The sequence below is a fragment of the Oncorhynchus gorbuscha genome, linkage group LG19 (assembly GCF_021184085.1).
Source record: "Oncorhynchus gorbuscha isolate QuinsamMale2020 ecotype Even-year linkage group LG19, OgorEven_v1.0, whole genome shotgun sequence".
NCBI lineage: Eukaryota > Metazoa > Chordata > Actinopteri > Salmoniformes > Salmonidae > Oncorhynchus > Oncorhynchus gorbuscha.
Genome location: NC_060191.1, coordinates 43,983,554 through 44,002,819, shown reverse-complemented (window position 1 = coordinate 44,002,819; position 19,266 = coordinate 43,983,554). Strand labels below are relative to the sequence as shown.

The 19,266-nt window shown below is 40.4% G+C and overlaps 3 protein-coding genes across 3 annotated transcripts; 2 read left to right on the top strand and 1 right to left on the bottom strand.

The window, feature by feature from the left end:
• The first annotated feature begins 245 nt into the window (after positions 1 to 245).
• On the top strand, positions 246 to 4,924 carry LOC124004792 (L-amino-acid oxidase-like). Its single transcript, XM_046313588.1, has 8 exons — positions 246 to 708; positions 1,000 to 1,102; positions 2,153 to 2,367; positions 2,556 to 2,668; positions 2,881 to 3,082; positions 3,233 to 3,301; positions 3,424 to 3,560; positions 3,665 to 4,924. Exons 1-8 carry the CDS (start codon positions 673 to 675, stop codon positions 4,425 to 4,427), a joined length of 1,638 nt encoding a protein of 545 aa, XP_046169544.1. The 5' UTR covers positions 246 to 672; the 3' UTR covers positions 4,428 to 4,924.
• Positions 4,925 to 4,950: 26 nt separating this feature from the next.
• timm8b (translocase of inner mitochondrial membrane 8 homolog B (yeast)) lies at positions 4,951 to 5,720 on the bottom strand. The gene is made up of 2 exons (XM_046313612.1): positions 5,507 to 5,720; positions 4,951 to 5,270 (listed from the first exon to the last, which is right to left on the bottom strand). Exons 1-2 carry the CDS (start codon positions 5,603 to 5,605, stop codon positions 5,100 to 5,102), a joined length of 270 nt encoding a protein of 89 aa, XP_046169568.1. The 5' UTR covers positions 5,606 to 5,720; the 3' UTR covers positions 4,951 to 5,099.
• Positions 5,721 to 8,130: 2,410 nt separating this feature from the next.
• LOC124004800 (succinate dehydrogenase [ubiquinone] cytochrome b small subunit B, mitochondrial-like) lies at positions 8,131 to 18,733 on the top strand. The gene is made up of 4 exons (XM_046313611.1): positions 8,131 to 8,286; positions 9,171 to 9,281; positions 14,383 to 14,533; positions 16,326 to 18,733. The coding sequence occupies exons 1-4, from the start codon at positions 8,238 to 8,240 to the stop codon at positions 16,489 to 16,491; spliced, it is 477 nt and encodes a 158-aa protein (XP_046169567.1). The 5' UTR covers positions 8,131 to 8,237; the 3' UTR covers positions 16,492 to 18,733.
• Positions 18,734 to 19,266: the final 533 nt, after the last annotated feature.

Genomic DNA, 19,266 nt, shown 5'->3' with positions numbered 1-19,266 from the left:
TTCATTGCATTATCACAGTTAATGTGTTCCTGACTGTTTACATCACATCATTTAAAAGGCTTATCAAGTCCTTCTTGATATGTATCCAATTCTCAATTTACGTAAATAAAGGAATTTAAATGATGCAACCCTTTTGAAACGTTCGCGTTTGCTTTCGATTGCACTCTTCCTGCACTATAAAAGAAGACAGGCTTATCAATTGACATCACAGTAAGGTGAGTAGACGTTCCGATTTATTTAACCTAACCTTCAATGTATGTATCCAATTAAATAACTCACTTTAGAATCTTATCTTCGAATCTTAAAATATAATTTCTCTATCTCAGGTTAGGTAAGGCAAGGTGGACTTCAGGAGACACTAAAATGCACTATAAAACATATATTATGTTGGTGGGAAGGGGGAAATGAGGTATGCTGGTGAATAGTAAACCTCCCTAATCTAATTTGTTCAGTGTGGTTGAATCTCGAGCCGGTGTGGGAAAATATTCCTTTCCGACCTCAGAAGCCCAAATAGGTCCCTCATTAAAATACGTTGGGTGCAATTTCACACATACCATATGTGATTTCCAGTCTAGTCATTCATGGTAAGACGCCAACTTGTAAGAATCCTAGAAAATATTTAGGTGAAGGAAAATAGCTAAGCTACAAAGCTCAGAGATATTTGTTTCATTCATGCATATTGCTTTTGAGAAGTTACCATTGATGAAGGTGAGTAGTTTCCCATGAAGGTAGCCTACCTGTATCTCAGTTTAAGGGTGTAGGTCTAATGAGTTATACATACATGAATAGGTGTTTAAATTTAAGTCGTTATGCATGATTCGCAAATTAATGTTCTTAATTTAATTCGCAACGAAAACAAATGTGTAACTAGATTTTGCTGGGTTTTGGGGAGGGGGGACTTTCAATGTTATATTACATTCATAATATTAATTTAATTTATTAAAACAAAGTCAATCACATTATCTAGGCTACAGTACTCGCCTCCACGTTTCGCTTTAGGTTTCTATTTCTCCGGTGGGCGTCAGCATCACTAGAAAAGGGAAGGCAAGGACTCTGGGCTTAGGAGTCAAGATGATACCCTATGTGGCGTTGTGCAAATATTGTAAGTATTTTCCTTTTTCTTCATCTGACTTTAGCTTAGTTATAATGACAAATTGACTTGTGATCAAAGTTTATACCCTATATTTTTGTTTATTTTAAGAATTTGTAAAAATGCATTGTGTCAGGGAGTCCAGAAATACATTGGGACTACTGTCAGAACAACAAATAGTGCTTCACCTTATGGGCACTGGTGGAAAAAGTGCTCAATTGTCATACTTGAGTAAAAGTAAAGATACCTTAATAGAAAAGGACTAAAATAAAAGTGAGTCACCCAGTAAAATACTACTTGAGTAAAAGTCTGAAATTATTTGGTTTTAAATATACTTAATTATTAAAAGTAAAAGTATAAATAATTTCAAATAACTTGTGTTAATCAAACCAGACGGCACGATTTTTTAATTTTATTTTTTAATGCACGGATAGCCAGGGGCACACTCTCACTCAGACATAATTTACAAACAAAGCATTTGTGTTTAGTGAGTTCGCCAGATCAGATGTAGTGGGGATGACCAGAGATTTTGGGTGAATTGGACAATTTTCCTGTCCTGCTAAGCATTCAAGATGTAACGAGTACTTTTGGGTGTCAGGGAAAATGTATGGAGTAGAAAGCACATTATTTTCTTTAGGAATGTAGTGGAGTAAAAGTAAAAGTTGTCAAAAAATATAAATAGTAAAAGTATAGTACAGATACCAAAAAAACGACTTAAGTAGTACTTGACTACTTGTACTTAAGTACTTTACACCACTGCTTATGGGGAATTCCAAATACAATAAATTATTTTTGGAAAAACTTTTTGTTGAATTCCAACAACTTATTGGGAAGTAGAAAAGAGGATGTTGTTCAGGAACATTCTAAAAGTCATTCTAAATCTAGTTTTGTGATTTTGGGGTGAAAACAAGAATAGCCCCACAGACTGCATGCCATTCATGTATATTGCATATACTTTAAAAACATATATCCCTCTGTAGCCCTTTTTAAAAATACATTTTGACATGTTTCTTATATTTGAAGCCTGTAGGCCTATTAAACAATTACTTATTTATTTTCCAGTTCCTGTCGCTATAGTTGTGGTCATAGTTTTCTGTGTCAATGGATACATTGAAGATCCTCTTTTTGACTGCCTGCAAGATTCAGACTATGCCGAACTCCATGAAATTGTGAACAGAGGTCTTCCCTTCACAAAGACACCTCATCGTATTGCCATCGTCGGTGGTGGTATTGCTGGACTGACTGCAGCAAAGCTTCTGGAGGATGCAGGGCACAAGGTACAGTATATTTCAGAACATTTACTGTATCAATGTCAACACAATGAATAACATTGACATATGCTAATTTACGTATGATTGACATACTCAGAAATGAATTTAGTGTCAGTATTGTAATTATCTGGTTATGACTAATAATAAGCCTACAGTGTAAAAGAGGGAAACTGATATATTTTTGGGGGGACAAGGTGACTTTAATAGAGGCAAGTGGTCGAATTGGAGGACGGGTGGAGACCTACAGAAATAGAAGAGAGGGATGGTATGCAGAACTGGGTGCTATGAGGATCCCTAGCTTTCACAAGTGAGTTCGGCCTATTGTCCTACCACATGAAATAGGTAGCGATCTCTTATCCCCCTCTCTTCATATGTTATTGTTGAAAAGAGGTCAAGCTTCCTCTCAAATGAATCATGATCTGATACTGGTGCATGTCCTATAGATTTGCATAAGAATGATAGCAGGTGTTTACTTTAACCATCAAAACAAAGTTAACTATGGCAATTTTTATTCAACAGAATTCTTTTATCATTTGCATTAAAAATGGGCCTTGGACTGAACCCATTTATCCAGGATGACATCAACACATATTACCATGTGAATGGGTTGCTACAGAAAACATACAGAGTTAAAGAGAACCCAGACGTGCTGAACTATCCCTTGACTGACAAGGAAAGGGGAAAATCGGCTGGTCAGCTCTTCGACTTGGCCCTGTGGAAGGTGTGTGCAAAGGGAAGAAGGGGGCTCCAAACACAGCATTAGACTCCTGTGGTGGAACACTCTGTAATGTTAAATGTTATTTTATATACAGGTACAGTGTGTCACATAACACAGTTATAACAAATATGTTTTGCAAATTATTTGTTGTAGATAAGGGATGATATCAAGACAGCTGGCTGCGAGGCCATGTTGAGAAAATATGACTCGTACTCAGTCAAGGTAAGAAAAGACTTGGTTGCTTATTGGTAACCATCAGACAAGATGCAGGATTATTGATATAGGCTAAATTGGTATGCACTTTGCCTTATTCAGCCATTTTAATAAGTGTTGATTTCTGATAGGAGTATCTAGTGAAGGAGGGGAACCTGAGTCGTGGTGCCATGCGCATGATTGGAGATATCCTGAATGAGAACAGCCTCTTCTACGCATCACTTACTGAGATGCTGTATATTCAGTCAGATATTAACGACAACTCTGTGTAAGAACAGCATTATGCACATATAACCAAATTAGACACCCCGCTCTACATCTAGTGTTTGTTAAGTAGTGTATTAAAGTAGTGGAATGTTCTCTGTTTTTCAGCTATTACGAGATCACTGATGGGTTTGACCATTTACCGAGGGCATTTTACCAGGCCCTCAATAGTACAATTCTTCTCAACTCCAAGGTCCGACTCATCAGTCAAACCAGCAGCAACGTAACCGTATCCTACCAGGACTGGCGCAATCCATCCTCCCTGACCAACCTTACAGTCGACTATGCCCTGGTGACAGCTACAGCGAAGGCTACCCTCTTCATGGATTTCCAACCCCCGCTGTCACCCCAGAAGATGGAGGCCCTGCGGTCCGTGCACTACGCCAGCTCCACCAAGGTGGTCCTCAGCTTCAGTGAGAGATTCTGGGAAAAGGAGGGCATCAAAGGGGGGAAGAGCATCACAGATCTCCCCTCTCGTTTCATCTACTACCCGAGCCACAGCTTCCCAGGCACGGCTGGGGGGGCTCTCCTGGCATCCTACACCTGCTCCGATGACTCCACTCTGTTCCAGGGGGTCAGCGAGGATGAACTGAAGGCCTTGGTGCTGGATGACCTGGTAAAGATCCATGGGGAGGCTATACGACCTCTCTGCACTGGAGGGTTGGTGAAGAAGTGGGGGCTGGATCCCTTCAGCCTGGGGGCTTTTGCCATTTACACACCTTACCAGCAGACGGACTACGCCTCGGACCTGTTCAGGAATGAGAGCAGGGTCCACTTTGCTGGGGAGCATACGGCCCTACCTCACGCTTGGATCGAGACTGCCATGAAATCTGCACTAAGGGCAGCCAGGAACATCAGTAACCTGGCATGATAGACATCTGGGGCCTGGGGACATCGATTGTATTTTGATTAGCTTGAGAAGCCATGATTAAAGGATGAATGTTGACAAACTAAATGACGAAATTAAATGGCCAAACCAAAAACAATACATTTTTGTAAGTTTTTTTTAGAACTGTCTGATGATGCATTCGCTAGTATACATGTGTTCTGCTTTACTCAATATGAATGGCACAACATGAGATGAGTGTGGATGAACTGAAACAGAACTGAACATGTTTACTGGCCTATTTACAAGTAATAATTCAGGGCATATTGTTTATACCTTTACCCCTTTCTAACCTGTATTCTTTTTGTGTATACTGTTTTAAACTGGCAATTTTGTTACACACACTACAGTATTGTAGGAAAGAAAACTATGTCAAATGATGATGTCACATATGTTACATAGATGTAATGAGCAGCATGGTGTAGGTGTAGTTCTTGGGCCTACTTTAAAAAAATTTTATTTTAATAAAGCCGTATTGTAACCAAAAACTTTGTGATTCTATATCATGTCCAATTTAGGCCTACCTCTTTAATAATTGTACTGTGGCATATCAGAATATTAGGCAATGGTGTTAGGGGTTCGAGACATAAAGGAAAACATAATGCACAGTTCTTTTACAAAATAAAACAGAGTCTATTTCCCATACTCTAGCTCCCATCAATGGGCACCCTTCTGCACCATCTGCGTGAACCGGTTGGTTATAGACAAGGTAGTGTCAATGAAGCGGTCAACACAGTTCACGAGGCAAGTCTCTGTCCGTGAATCCAGTTTTGAACTCGGGCTCCCCTCCATGCACTTGTCCCAGCAGACATCTGTGAAGTTATGCACCTTCAAAAGAAGCAATGAATCAGCTAACGTTAAGTCAATTTCCGTATGGAGGTCTCAAAACAGAAATATATGATTTCGTAATCAACTCGCAATTTGGTTTGTCCATTCTGAGAACACGTTTGATGGTGTAGTAAAATAACACATGCAGGACACAGTTCAAAATACAGTTAATATAGCTAGCGTTAGCTAGCTAACTCCGTAGCATAGCTGCTGCTGTGTGTAGCTAAACTACCTACCTGAGCCTGAAACTGCGCTTTCTGTTGTTCAATTGCGATCATCCTTTGGAGCTCTGAAGCATCGGCCTTTTCTGACGAATTTAAATCAAAGCCGTCCATTGCAGTAACAGGGATTGGTTACAGTCGGGTTAATTCAACCAGTAGAGCGGAGAATGACCTCTGTAGACTCGTGCGTTTTTTGCTCAGTGATTTGTTGTAGTTTGCTCCGTTACCAAGATTGTTGACTAACACACGAGTCATGACTCTCCAATAATGTCAATGTTCAGCCTTTTATTTAAGTAAGGCCAACCCATTTTTTTAAAGCCACGATATGTAACTTTTTAGTCGACTTGACCAAATTCACATATAATTGTGAGTTAAAGATCTGTCATTCTCGTTGAAATCAATTCTAAGAAACCGGCAGATCTGTTCTGTGTGCGATATTTCTATGCTTCCCCTTCTAATGTTTTGTTTTGGCATCTTTTACTTTTATTTTTGTATACCAGTTTCAAATAGCTAAAAATACAATATATTTCACAACGTTTTAGATGATAGTATACTTCTACACTATACTTGCTTGTTTTGTCACAAACTGAAATGAGGCAAACAATTAAATTGTTTTAGGAAATGGCGGAGTGGTTTCTGCATATTGCACCATTAAAACAATCTAATGGATAGATTATGTTAAGGGGATAGTTCTCCCAAATTACATATTGGTTTCCTTACCCTGTAAGCAAGTATATGGACAAGGTATGGCATTTGAGGCACAAATCCAATGCAAGTCAATGGTACCTATAGTATATTAGCATTTTTACAGTGGTTGAAAAAGTACCCAATTGTCATACTTGAGTAAAAGTAAAGATACCTTAATAGAAAATGACTCAAGTAAAAGTGAAAGTTATCCAGTAAAATACTACTTGAGTAAAAGTCTAAAAGTATTTGGTTTTAAATATACTTAAGTATAAAATTCCTTATATTCAGCAAACCAGATGGCACTATTGTATTTTCTATTTATTTAAGGAAAGCCAGGGACACACTCCAACACTCAGACCTCATTTTACAAATGAAGCATTTGTGTTTAGTTAGTCCGCCAGATTGGAGGCAGCAGGGATGACCAGGGATGTTCTCTTGATAGGTGCGTGAATTGGACCATTTTCCTGTTCTGCTAAGTACTTTTTGGGTATCAGGGAAAATGTATGGAGTAAAACGTACATTATTTCCTTTAGGAATGTAGTAAAGTAAAAGTAAACATTTTCTAATATATAAATAGTAAAGTACAGATATACCAAAAAAACAACTTAAGTAGTACTTTAAAGTAATTTTACTTAAGTATTCACACCACAGCATTTTTGCGCACCAGCCTAAAGTATCTCCAAATGTATTCTGTATGGTGTGTGTGTGGCAGGCTTACAATGATGGCAAAAAAACAACATTTGAGAGTGCGCTGACCCTGGTGCTGGAGGGGGTACGCAGCTGACCCTGGTGCTGGAGGGGGTACGCAGCTGACCCTGGTGCTGGAGGGGGTACACAGCTGGAGGTTGAATGTTTGAAGTGTTGCGGGACAATAAAACGTTTGGGAACCTCTGGTGTAACTCAATTAAGTTACTTATAGATGATTTTGATATGAAGTACGGAAATGCAAAAATAGGTACCATTGACTTGCATTGGATTTGTGCCACAAATGCTTTTATTTTTTATTGAAACAGTGGCCAGGTAAACAAAACCAAAGCATTGATTGCTGTCATACTTTATCCATAGACTGTTTCAATGGTAAAGAAACCAATATGTCATTGTGTAATTTGGGTGAACCATCCCTTTAATATAATCACTGCTATCTATTCAGATTAAAGGGGTAATCTGCAGTTGCTATATCCATTTTTGGATTTATAAATTAATGATGTACGGTGGTATATCCATAGATTTGTTTTAAATAATATACTTTATACATGCCTATTGAGCTTAGTTCAACTGTTGTACCCCATCAGAACCCAAAATATGAACTTGTTTTACTCCAATGTTTGTAAACAAAGTAAATGTGATCAAACACTGTAGAGCCTCAAAACATAATTCGAACTATACCTTTGATATCATGGATGGTCACTCCTTGCAACCTTGCTCTGTCTATTAATTTGAGAGTGGTTAATATCTCTAGCCCCATCCCTAAGGTTTTTACAGAGGCAGGGATTTAGCTTTGTTGTCGTTTCAACTAAGGATTGCCACTTTAAAATTGACCATTGCACATTTTTTTAAACCTTACTTCCTTATTAGTACTGCCCGGGGATATAGTCTAGTAAAACAGGATTTAGCCTAGTTCTTATTTATTAAATCCAGAATTCAAAATGTATATCGGGAGTCATGTTTAGTATTATCCTCAGGTAGTATAAGTGTTTAACATCTTACTTGAATGCAGACTTTCTACAGGCGTTGTTAATGTCTGGGACCAGATGCAGACCTTGTGGTGAACATATTGCAATGTGCAGTCTTTTCTTTTTGCAGATCAACATTGTCCATAAAGTTTGCTAAAAATGTATATGTTTCTTATACATTAATTAGAAAAAGCCTATTAAACCAAGATCAAGCATACATTGCATAATTGTTTGGATTGAAATGCAGTTTATGTGGCATATGCAAAGAAGACGAAGAAGCATCCGCAGTCGACTATCACCCAGTGCTTAAAAACTCTTGGTCAGCAGTGGACAAAACAGCAACTACATCCGGGTAAGATTTGTGTGACCTTGGTTGGGTATTCATCATGGCGTCGATCGTCAGGATAAGTTCAGTCTGCCATAGAGGTGGCAAACGTAAGTGTCTTTGTGTTAATTCCACAATTGTGTGTATTTCATATCGTTGTTCTTGATAATTACAGTTTTTTTTCCCAAAGTAACGTTGTACATACATATCGTAACTTGCTAGTAGCTAGACAGCTAACGTTAATGATAGCTGATGGATGAGCAAAGCAACGACTTTTCAAGTTCATAGTGGCTCGGGGATTCGAACCAGTGATCTTTTGGTTACTTGCACAACGCTCTAGCCGGCTTCACTCTGCATTGAAAGGATCTCGTAAAGTATCCTGAATCAGCTAAAATGACTAACCTCGATTCTAAACACTTCATATCAGTTTTAGGCCTCATGCTTGATAGGAACTAAGGGTTATGGTTAACATAATCTAACACTTTTCAAAATATTCTATATACATTTTAGGCTATTGTGATCCCTATCAATCCCACATAGTGTGGCATTAATCCAATTCATCCAGTCATTGGCTGCCTATGATTCAGTTCCTCGAATAGTTGCCATTACCTTATGTGACTGCTAGTTGTAGATATACTACTTTAAACAACTACCAAGACACAAGATGCACACAAGCAAGTTACCCTAAAAAACATAGAAACTAGATAGGCTACCCCTGATCGCTGACAGCCACATAACACATGGAATGGTTTATTTTCATGATACTCTTTGAGGGAAGACTCATCCTCTGATTTATAAAGGCCTATTGTGAAATAATATTCACATTTTGTAACTGAGCCATGTGTGAACAGTTGACATTACATTATAGTTTAAGCCATATATTTTTTTGTTGCTTTGTCTTATTTTATAGCCTACTTATAATTGAACAGTAAATATTGTGCTTTAGTTGAAATATTGTGATAGTTCATGACACTGCTTTGTCTTCTCCCTACAGTTTTGTTTTATCGCAGCTCTCTGCTCACACGACCCTTGGTCACACAGCAAAAGGACCAAGACCGGTCCTACCCGTTGACTGCTAGGATTCATGGATCCTCATCTCTCCGTGGTTTGTTGTTCCCACGATAAGAGTTTTGCTGATAGCCTACAGTTTGCCTGTAGCACTCAAAGATTAATAATGGGCTATATGTGTTGCCTAAGAGGAATACCAGTCTTACCAGAACACTGTGGCCATTGTGTTTTTGTGATTTTTATGACTCCTTAAAGTAATCAATGTTCAGGTTAGGCTACATGTTATGTAAGGTGAGTGGTAGGCCTATATTATGATTAGAGCCTACAGCCCTACACCTAAGGGGATTCAAGTATTTTCTTCCTTTCTCTTGTACACTGAATTGTGTCATGTAAGAAGGACCTGAGAGAGGGGGGGTTAAGTCATTTGTCAGGGAGCCGGTTAGTGATGTCACCACTGGCATGTTTGTGTGGTTGGTACTAGTGATGCATCGATATGACATTTTTGACCGATATCCAATATTTTAGTTGCCAAAAACAACGATACTGATATTTTAATATTTTAGCGGCCTTTTAAGCATTCTAGTACGGTTAAATAGTTAACACATGGATGCAGTGGTCTAAGGCACTGCATCTCAGTGCAAGAGGCATCACTATAGTCCCTGGTTTGAATTCAGGCTTTATCACATCTGGCCTTGATTGGGAGTCCCATAGGGCGGTGCACAAATTGGCCCAACGTCATCCGGGTTTGGCCAGGTAGGCCATCATTGTAAATAAGAATTCGTTCTTAACTGACTTGCCTAGTAAAATAAAGGTTACACACACCACACTGACCAAAAACTTATTTTGTTGGCATTTACGTATGTCCCCATTACCAGTAAAACATAATAAAAACCTATTTCTTTCACTTACTATTCTGTTCTATCGTTTCATTCTCAACCAGGATTTCATCATGCATGTCAAACAGTGAAGTTTCATCTCTGTCCGTGGCACTTCTTCCTCAGTGCGCACAGTCAGTCTTTTTTTCATCTTGTCCAGCTGTGTATGTAACATTTCACGTAAACCCTGTTTCTTGTCTGCATTGAAGTAGCGGTCCTTGTACATAGCATGGAATCAACAGCCTGTGTGGGCAGTTTTGTTGAGCAGACGTTTCAATCCCATGACGGAGGGTATCACGTCTGCTGCAGGTGCAGTCGAAGAGCTTATTTCTCCAGTCAGTTGTTCGAATGGAGCTAGCTAGTGTGTTCAAGTTTCAAACATGTTCTCAGTACTTTCCTTAGCACGAAATCCTTGATGACCCACTGTGCTGTCAGACTCCGCATGCTCATGGGGCTGATATCGCTGGTCCAAATGTCAGTCGTGACGCTAATAGCAGTGACGCTTTTACTGTGTAGCTCCGGGAGGGCAACATCTGAAAAATAGCGCACTTGTTAATGTGTACTGGTGCTCGACCAGTCGGCGAAAGCCAACATTACCCGACAGCAGAGAACGGTTGATTGTCAAGGGTAATGAATACCGTTGTCTTGGCGTTAATGGGTTTTTCCTTTGAGTTGTCTCGCTGAAATGTTCTTACTCTTTCAAATGACTGCTCGGTCCACACCGCAGACCTTGTGGGTTAGGAAAGCTTTCAGCGAGACAACGGAAGCATGCACAGGAGCACCGGCTGTTCTGGATGACTGGGTGATAACGCTCTCGGTAGCCTATGTGAGCAAGACTTTTAAACAGGTCAACATTCACGGGGCCTGATGTACGATCAGGGCGTGTACTCAAAGCATGTGCGGACCAACTGGCAAGTGTCTTCACTGACATTTTCAACCTCTCCCTGACCAAGTCTAATACCTACATGTTTTCAGACCACCATAGTCCCTGTGCTCAAGGAAGCGAAGGTAACCTGCCTAAATGATTACTAGCCCGTAGCACTCACGTTGGTAGACATGAAGTGCTTTGAAAGGCTGGTCATGTCTCACAACAGCATCCACCCGGATACCCTAGGCCCACTCCAATTTGCATTCCGCCCCAATCTCAATCACACTCCACACTGCCCTTTCCCACCTGAACAAAAGGAACACCTGTGAGAGAATGCTGTTCATTGCCTACAGCTCAGCGTTCAACACCATAGTGCCCATGAAGCTCATCACTAAGCTAAGGACCCTGGGACTAAACACCTCCCTCTGCAACTGGATCCTGGACTTCCTGACGGGCCTCCCCCAGGTGGTAAGGGTAGGCAACAACACATCTGCCACAGTAATCCTCAACACTGGGGCCCCTCAGGGGTGTGTACTTAGTCCCCTCCTGTACTCCCTGTTCAACCACAACTGCATTACCAAACACGACTCCAACACTATCATTAAGTTAGCCGACGACAACAGTTGTAGGCCTGATCACCGACAACGATGAGACAGCTGATAGGGAGGAGGTCAGAGACCTGGCAGTGTGGTGCCAGGATGACAACCTCTCCCTCAATGTGAGCAAGACAAAGGAGATTATCGTGGACTACAGGAAAAGGAGGGCTGAACACGCCCCCATTCACTGCAATGGGGCTGTAGTGGAGCGGGTCGAGAGTTTCAAGTTCCTTGGTGTCCACATCACCAATGAACTATCATGGTCCAAACACACCAAGACTGTTGTGAAAAGGGTACGACAAAACGTTTTACCCCACAGGGGACTGAAAAGATTTGGCATGGGTTCCCAGATCCTCAAAGTTATATAGCTGCACCATCTAGACTAGAGCATCCTGACCGGTTGCATCAACGCCTGGTATGGCAGCTGCTCGGCATCTGACCGTAAAGGAGCTACAGAGGGTAGTGAGTACGGCCCAGTACATCACTGGGGCCAAGCTTCCTGCAATGCAGGACCTATATAATAGGCGGTGTCAGAGGAAAGCCCATAAAATTGTCAGACTCCAGTCACCCAAGTCATAAACCTTTCTCTGCCACTGCACGTCAAGCAGTACCAGAGTGCCAAGTCTAGGACCAAACCCCCCTTCATTTGTTTTCTACACTGCTGCTACTCGCTGTTTATCTATACATAGTCACTTCACCCCTACCTACATGTACAAATTAGAGGTTGATCGATTTATGATTTTAACGCCGATACCGATTTATTGGAGGACTAAAAAAAAGCAGATGCTGATTAATCGGACAGTTTTTATAATAATGACAAATTACAACTACTGAATGAACACTTATTTTAATTTAATACATAAATATATAGTGAAACATGTTCAATATTTGGTTTAAATAATGCAACAACAGTGTTGGAGAAGTTTTTTTTTTTTTTTTTTTTACGTTTAAGTTCCTTGCTCAGAACATGAGAACATATGAAAGCTGGTGGTTCAATATTCCCAGTTAAGAAGTTTTAGGTTGTAGTTATTATAGGAATTGAGGCATCGACTTTCTCTATACCATTTATAATTCATATACCTTTGACTATTGGATGTTCTAATAGGCACTTTAGTATTGCCAGCCTCGGGAGTTGATAGACATGAAGTCAAACAGCCCTGTGCTTTAAGCATTGTTAAGAGCTGCTGGAAAACGCAGTAAAGTGCTGTTTGAATGAATGCTTACGAGCCTGCTCCTGCTTACCACTGCTCAGTCAGACTGCTATATCAAATCATAGACTTGCTGCATATACCCTGACTCTGCTTGCACTGAAAGCAAGAGAAGTGACAAATTCCCTTGTTAATATTGCCTGCTAACATGAATTTCTTTTAACTAAATATGCAGGTTTAAAAAATATATACTTCTGTATATTGATTTTAAAGAAAGGCATTGATGTCTATGGTTAGGTACATTTGTGCAAAGATTGCGCTTTTGTTAAATCACCCGTTTGGCGAAGTAGGCTGTGGTTCGATGATAAATTAACAGGCACCGCATCGATTATATGCAACGCAGGACAAGCTAGTTGATGATACTACTAGGTTAACTAGTGATTATGTGAAGATTAAACTTATCTTATAAAAAAACAATCAATGCTAGCTAGCAACTTAAATTGGCTCCTTGCAGCCACAAGGTCCTTTTGACGCTGCACTCGTAACAGGTGGTCAGCCTACCACGCAGTTTCCTCGTGGATTGTAATGTAATCCTCATCCAAAAAGGCTAATTACCGATTGTTATGAAATCTTAATCGGCGTTGATTAATCGGTCGACCTCTAGTACACATTACCACAACTAACATGTACCCCCGCACACTGACACCGGTACCCCCTCCATATACTTTAGTTTATTTGGTTAATATTTTCTTAACTCTTCTTGAACTGCACTGTTGATTAAGGGCTTGTAAGTAAACATTTCATGGCAAGGTCTACACTTGTTGTATTCGGCGCATGTGACAACGTTTGATTTATGTAGCGCAGAATCTTTCCATGGCGTCATTACGTTATAGGTATGCACGTCAATTTTGCACATCGGCGTTAAACTAGACATCGTGCTGATGTCGACGTTGGCATTTTTAGCTAATATTGGCCGATTCCGATATTTTCACCGCTATATCGTGCATCACTAGTTGGTACATAATTAGTTCCCCAAGTGGCAGGCCAGTGACATTTAACAGGTTCAATGACCTGTGAAAGAGGTTAGTTGGTCACGGCACTCTGTTTGAGAGGACTATATGGTGTTTTAGTACAATAACATCCATTATTTAGGTTAGCCAACACATTGCATGATGTTTGAACTGTGAAGCTAAGCAACAGCTGGTCACAGGAGGTTGGTGGCACCTTAATTGAGGAGGACAGGCTCGTGGTAATGCCTGGAGCGGAATGGTATCAAATACATCACATGGTTTCCAGGTGTTTAATTCCATTTGCTCCGTTCCGCCTATTTATTATGAGCCATCCTCCCCTCTGCAATATCCGCTGGTGTGAACCTGAAAGATATAAACTTCAACTGACTGGGACAATTGTTAAATGCAAAAACATCTTTAGGCTAACAGACAAACCTAATTGTTTCTATGTGCTAAAAACATGTTAAATTTATAGTAGGCCTTTACCTGCCTTGTTCAGCGGCAGAACGGCAGATTTTTACCTTGCCAGCTCGGGGATTCAATCCAGCAACCTTTCGGTTACTGGCCCAACGCTCTAACCACTAGGCTACCGGTCGCCCCTCAATGATGAGTCTGTTTAAATGATGACCCTCTCTCTCCACAAGAGGTTAGTTCTGCATGTGGATGTATGATTGGATGTTTTGTTATTTGTCCTTTTGCAGCCGGCTCGGTGTCCAAAGCTGCCTCCCTGCATTGGACAGGAGAGCGTGTGGTGAGCGTACTGCTGCTGGCCTTGGGGCCTGCTGCCTACTACTTCCCCGGACCTGCTGTTGACTACTCACTGGCTGCTGCCCTCACCCTCCATGGGCACTGGTAAGACAAGTTTTCCCTCTAAAAATGTTCATTGGTTTAAAGGGCACTGGCCAGCTGTCTTCCTTATTCTGGTTAAATGTTTTTTCCTTTCATATTTCCACTAAAGCGATCATTTCCGGACAAAATTGTTGCACATGTTCCGAATAAGCTCAAACCATAGTTTTTCAGCTTGAAATGTACTTGTGTTGTGACTACAGTCGGAAGCTTTTATGGAGGACAATGGTGAATAGAGTAGGCAAATGGTTGGGATAACCAATCATGTCCACTACATTTCTGCTCATGCAAAAACAGTTTTGTTCTTAGCATTTATTTTGCTTTCATTTACGAGAGCTTTTTGATTTTTGAAGAGGTGGGCTTAATGTCGCCCTGGGGCACTATGCCATTGCTAGACCACTGACTAAATGAAAGTGGCAGGTTTAAAGCACAAATCCTAGTCATGTGTGGTGTTAATACCCCTTAGGTTTTAGTTTGGGGTACTTGGATATCCTCAAGGCATGTCCCTCTAATGAAGACCAGCTAATTGTCAAACTTGTCACTGAGGAGTTGTAATGCACGTTCATATATATTATTTTGAACATCAAGATGACGCTTAAGAATGCTGGTCATGTGTGCTACTTTTGAGGTATGCAGCCATTTTTAACACCAGCCATCCAAATGATGCATTTGTCCAATTCCCTCTCCCAAACATTACCCTGGGGAAGCCAATGAAGTCAGGACTGTGTCCTGTCAGGATGGCTATGACAAGTGGCGTAGGAGAGTTAACGCCAATGTTCCCTCTAAGCTGTGCAGCTCCACCAGAGAGAAGCACGAGGTTAAACTTCACTCAACTTTGTAGAGCAGTGGTCACCAACTGGTTGATTGTGATCGCCTGGTCCATCTCCAAGGCATTCCTATTCGATTGCCAAACATTTCTGTTAAAAAGCACCGATAAAGCCTTGTGTTCCTTTATTTTTTTGGTCTCGGATGTTGGTGGTAGGTGCACCCGATTCAGCTGTCGAGCATGCAGGGTATGTTGCCATTTTGAACCATTTCATGTCTGAAGGTACAAACTCTGCCTTTCCAGCTGGCTCGGAGAGCAAATCAAGTGCACTATAGGCCTCCCGCTGGTCAATCGGCTGGATCAGATTACCGCGTCTGCAGTAACATAGCAGGCTTAAAAATAGAAAAAGCTAACGCAAAGTTGTCACTTGTGAGACTTCAAAACCATGACTAGAGAGAGACTGTCAACAAATACAGCCGTTTTTAGGAGTTTTTTTTCTTGCATCAAACAACATTTTAAGCCACCTCGTCTAAAGGACAAGTGGATAAACAGGTTCATATCAAGCCCTGTTTTTTTTTTTTTACCAAAAGTCTCATGGAATGTAGGCCCACATTGCAAACTACACATTGGCTGCTACTGTAGGCTGAATGGAAGAACATATTTCAATGTTATGGGATGCATTTTCTACATTGTTTTTGATGGTAGGCAACTCTGATAGGCCTACATTATGATCAAGTAGCCTACTTGGCCACTTAACTGTAACTTTAAAGCGGGTACAGCCTCAGTGTTCACAGTACACGCGTGCTGAAAGTTGCAGACTTAAGTTTGCGGTCAGACCTGGAACTTGTTCAGTGCCCCAAAACATTTGAGAACAATGGTTAAATGATTAGCCACTTTATTTTTGCCCTTGTTTACCAAAAATTGTATAGGGGGTGTTACTTAGCCTTTTTTAGCACTAAATCACTGGCTATTCAGTAATATTGTGGTTCTAAGCAGTCTCATACATTTTCTTGTATTGTCTTCCCTCCCCAGGGGGATTGGTCAAGTCTTAACGGACTATGTTCATGGAGAACCGAAGATCAAGATGGCCAACGCAGGCCTCTTCCTGTTGTCGACTGTCACCTTTGCCGGTCTCTGCTACTTCAACTACAACGATGTAGGCATTTGTAAAGCGGTGGCCCTATTATGGAGCAAATGAATGGACTGAGGTTTGGGATGGGGGGGCGTGGGCACTGGGACATCGGCCATCTTGTTCTGGTATGATTGTAAACATTCAAGGGATTATGTACATTTCTATAAATATATAATTTCACAAGTGTTGTAATTCATGTTGAGGTTTGTGTTGTGCTTCAACAGGCCTGTTAATGATCTGCTCCTGTTGATTTATGATGTGGACTAAGCTAAATATAAGTTGTCCTTCTGACCCCAATCAAACATGCACACACAGTGTATGCTGCCGTTGAGTGAAATGTTATACGATTAACTTCTACCTGGGGCCTGTTAGAGGGTGCAATTTTACAGAACGCTTCGATAGAATAGGGAATTGGCTGGTTTATTCAATGCATTTCTAGCTTCCTCTCACTGAGTTCACTCCTGTTATCAAACTGCTATATTCCAAACACTTTGTGTAATGCTTATGAGGAAGTATCCAGTGAGTTACATATGTCCTTAATGTCAAATTACTTAATCTCTTCTGGAATAAATTAATTTAGTAGAGAAGAGATTATGTAGACATTGCATTCTTATTTGTGGTATGTGTTGTGTCTGTCACCAGTCTGTAGATACCAGCTAGTGCCCTTCAAGACCATTGCAGTCAGCTTAGTGCCACACATTTAGTCTGTTTGACCTTGCAGTCTGATTTGATTGACAAGAGCAAATGGGTGTGACCACTAGCAGTATTTTAAACCCCATAGCCATACTGTTCTGGACTTTATGGGTCTGTTCAGAAGGGGTGTGATGTTAGAAAACGTTCAGATAGATATGCATTTTGTAGAACGTTTGTCATGCAGAATTGGGCATCACCACAGCTCTATTCGTGACATTTCTAACTGCAACGTTCTAAACATTTCACCCCACTGAGCACATCCCAGGTTGAGCATGTAGAAAAGTGGGCATACTGATCTGTACACCATTGCGCTTCCACTTGTACCAGCCCTGTTTGTTGTCAGTCAAATGACAATATCCTGGTTTTATAGTAATGTGCATAATTTACTTACACAGCTGTGCCTGGCATCACTCTTGCTTAGTGTATAAATGTTATGTTGGCAGGAATTACATTTTCCATTTATCTGATCATTTGTATGTATGAACAGTTGCTAAGCGTCAACAAGTCAAGTACAGCTGGCATCAAATGAATTTAAGTTATGAGTGCATGCACTTGTTCAAAATGGCATTGTTTTATTTTGTACTGTTGGGAGTGTCGGCTGAAACAAGTAGAAGTTGTCCTGGTTAAACAGCAAAGAAACATGAAGGTCTTGCTTGGTCCTACTACTACACATGTCTGAAAGCTTAAATTGCTTTGGAAAATCAACTGTTTTGTCTTTTTATTAGGTCTCGATTTATACATGTCACCAATCCGTTTGGTCAGATTGTTACGCACAAATTAGCTTTGGGAAGAATGCACCTTAAACCTCTTCAGAATAAAGTGGATATTATGGATTGTGTTTGACAAGATTACAGATTTCTGTATTGAGTGGATGGTGAACTACACACATGTAGAACATGTTTGTCTGTGAGGAAGTATTCTGATGAATTAACATTTCTTACTAGTAATTAGAACGACGTGTCCACCGACTTAAAGTACTGCAGATAGTGTAATCATTAAACTAAGCAATCATAAGCTGTTTATACTAATTTATAATGGGTATTTAAGCATTAACACAAATGGTCCCTCATTGTAAAAATAACTTTCTATGCACTGCTGATGGGTTCAGTTGCTTTAAAAAAGTACCATAAACTGTCATATTGCAGGATTTTGTAAATCCATAAACACTCAGTCCTCAGGGAGGTGCCTAACTTCATGAGCTCTGCATCTGGTCCAACCTCAAAGCTCAAGTAGCACAGACCCGACCTGACGGAAATCTACAGTTAGTTGTACCAAGAATTAGTTCCATGAAGAGCACAGCCTCATGTGAACAGCCAAAGATTGCCGCTGGAGGAAAATAAGGAAGTGTTTTTTGGTTACCTTTGTCTTGTCAGTGTGAAGTGTATTTGTGCAAACAGCTGGTATGAAGGGACTGAAATTATCACACCTGGGTCATGTTCAATTGGGAGAAACTGTGAAATGATCTTGTCTCATAAGGGAAACACAGATGTTTTTTCTTGAACTGCTGAACCCAACTCAGTTGTCAACCCAAAGGCTAAAGAAATATTTCAGTGTGTGTTTGTTGATTTGTGGGAAGTTCAGCTGGACAATAAAGCCATACATTACATGTAACGTAGATGTAGTGCAGTGTTAATTTCAAAATGAATGTCTGTTTTCAAAATGTATACGCTGACCAGTGGTTTGGCAGAAACTCCTTTTTGGTTCCAATTATTACAGCACACCATATAACTTTGCTTAAAAGGTGATGACACAGTCAGAGATTAACAGCCCTTCCTCTGGGCATGTCATTGTTTCTATAGAATTGGATATTGAACCGGCAATCATCTAGAAACCAGAAAACAAGACGTGCATTCAACAAAGGGAAATGCTGTATGTCTTGCAGCAGTATGCATACAAAAGTGCTTTTGCATGTTTTTGTCACATGATCTTCCCTGGTGTACAGTGGGGCAAAAAAGTAATTGTGCAAGTTCTCCCACTTAAAAAGATGAGGCCTGTAATTTTCATCATAGGTACACTTCAACTATGACACAAAATGAGGAAAAAAATCCAGAAAATCACATTGTAGGATTTTTCATGAATTTATTTGCAAATAATGGTGGAAAATAAGTCATGGCTCACATCAGCAGCATTATCCCAGAAATCCACTCC

Excerpts from the sequence above, each read along its gene's own strand:
- LOC124004792 (XM_046313588.1), top strand. The coding sequence starts at position 673 with ATGCATATTGCTTTTGAGAAGTTACCATTGATGAAG. Across the intron at positions 709-999 it reads AGAAGTTACCATTGATGAAG|GTTTCTATTTCTCCGGTGGG; the intron begins GTGAGTAGTTTC and ends GTTTCGCTTTAG. Across the intron at positions 3,083-3,232 it reads TCGACTTGGCCCTGTGGAAG|ATAAGGGATGATATCAAGAC; the intron begins GTGTGTGCAAAG and ends TATTTGTTGTAG.
- timm8b (XM_046313612.1), bottom strand. The coding sequence starts at position 5,605 with ATGGACGGCTTTGATTTAAATTCGTCAGAAAAGGCCGATGCTTCAGAG. Across the intron at positions 5,271-5,506 it reads AAGCGCAGTTTCAGGCTCAG|GTGCATAACTTCACAGATGT; the intron begins GTAGGTAGTTTA and ends CTTCTTTTGAAG.
- LOC124004800 (XM_046313611.1), top strand. The coding sequence starts at position 8,238 with ATGGCGTCGATCGTCAGGATAAGTTCAGTCTGCCATAGAGGTGGCAAA. Across the intron at positions 8,287-9,170 it reads CTGCCATAGAGGTGGCAAAC|TTTTGTTTTATCGCAGCTCT; the intron begins GTAAGTGTCTTT and ends TTCTCCCTACAG. Across the intron at positions 14,534-16,325 it reads CTCACCCTCCATGGGCACTG|GGGGATTGGTCAAGTCTTAA; the intron begins GTAAGACAAGTT and ends TTCCCTCCCCAG.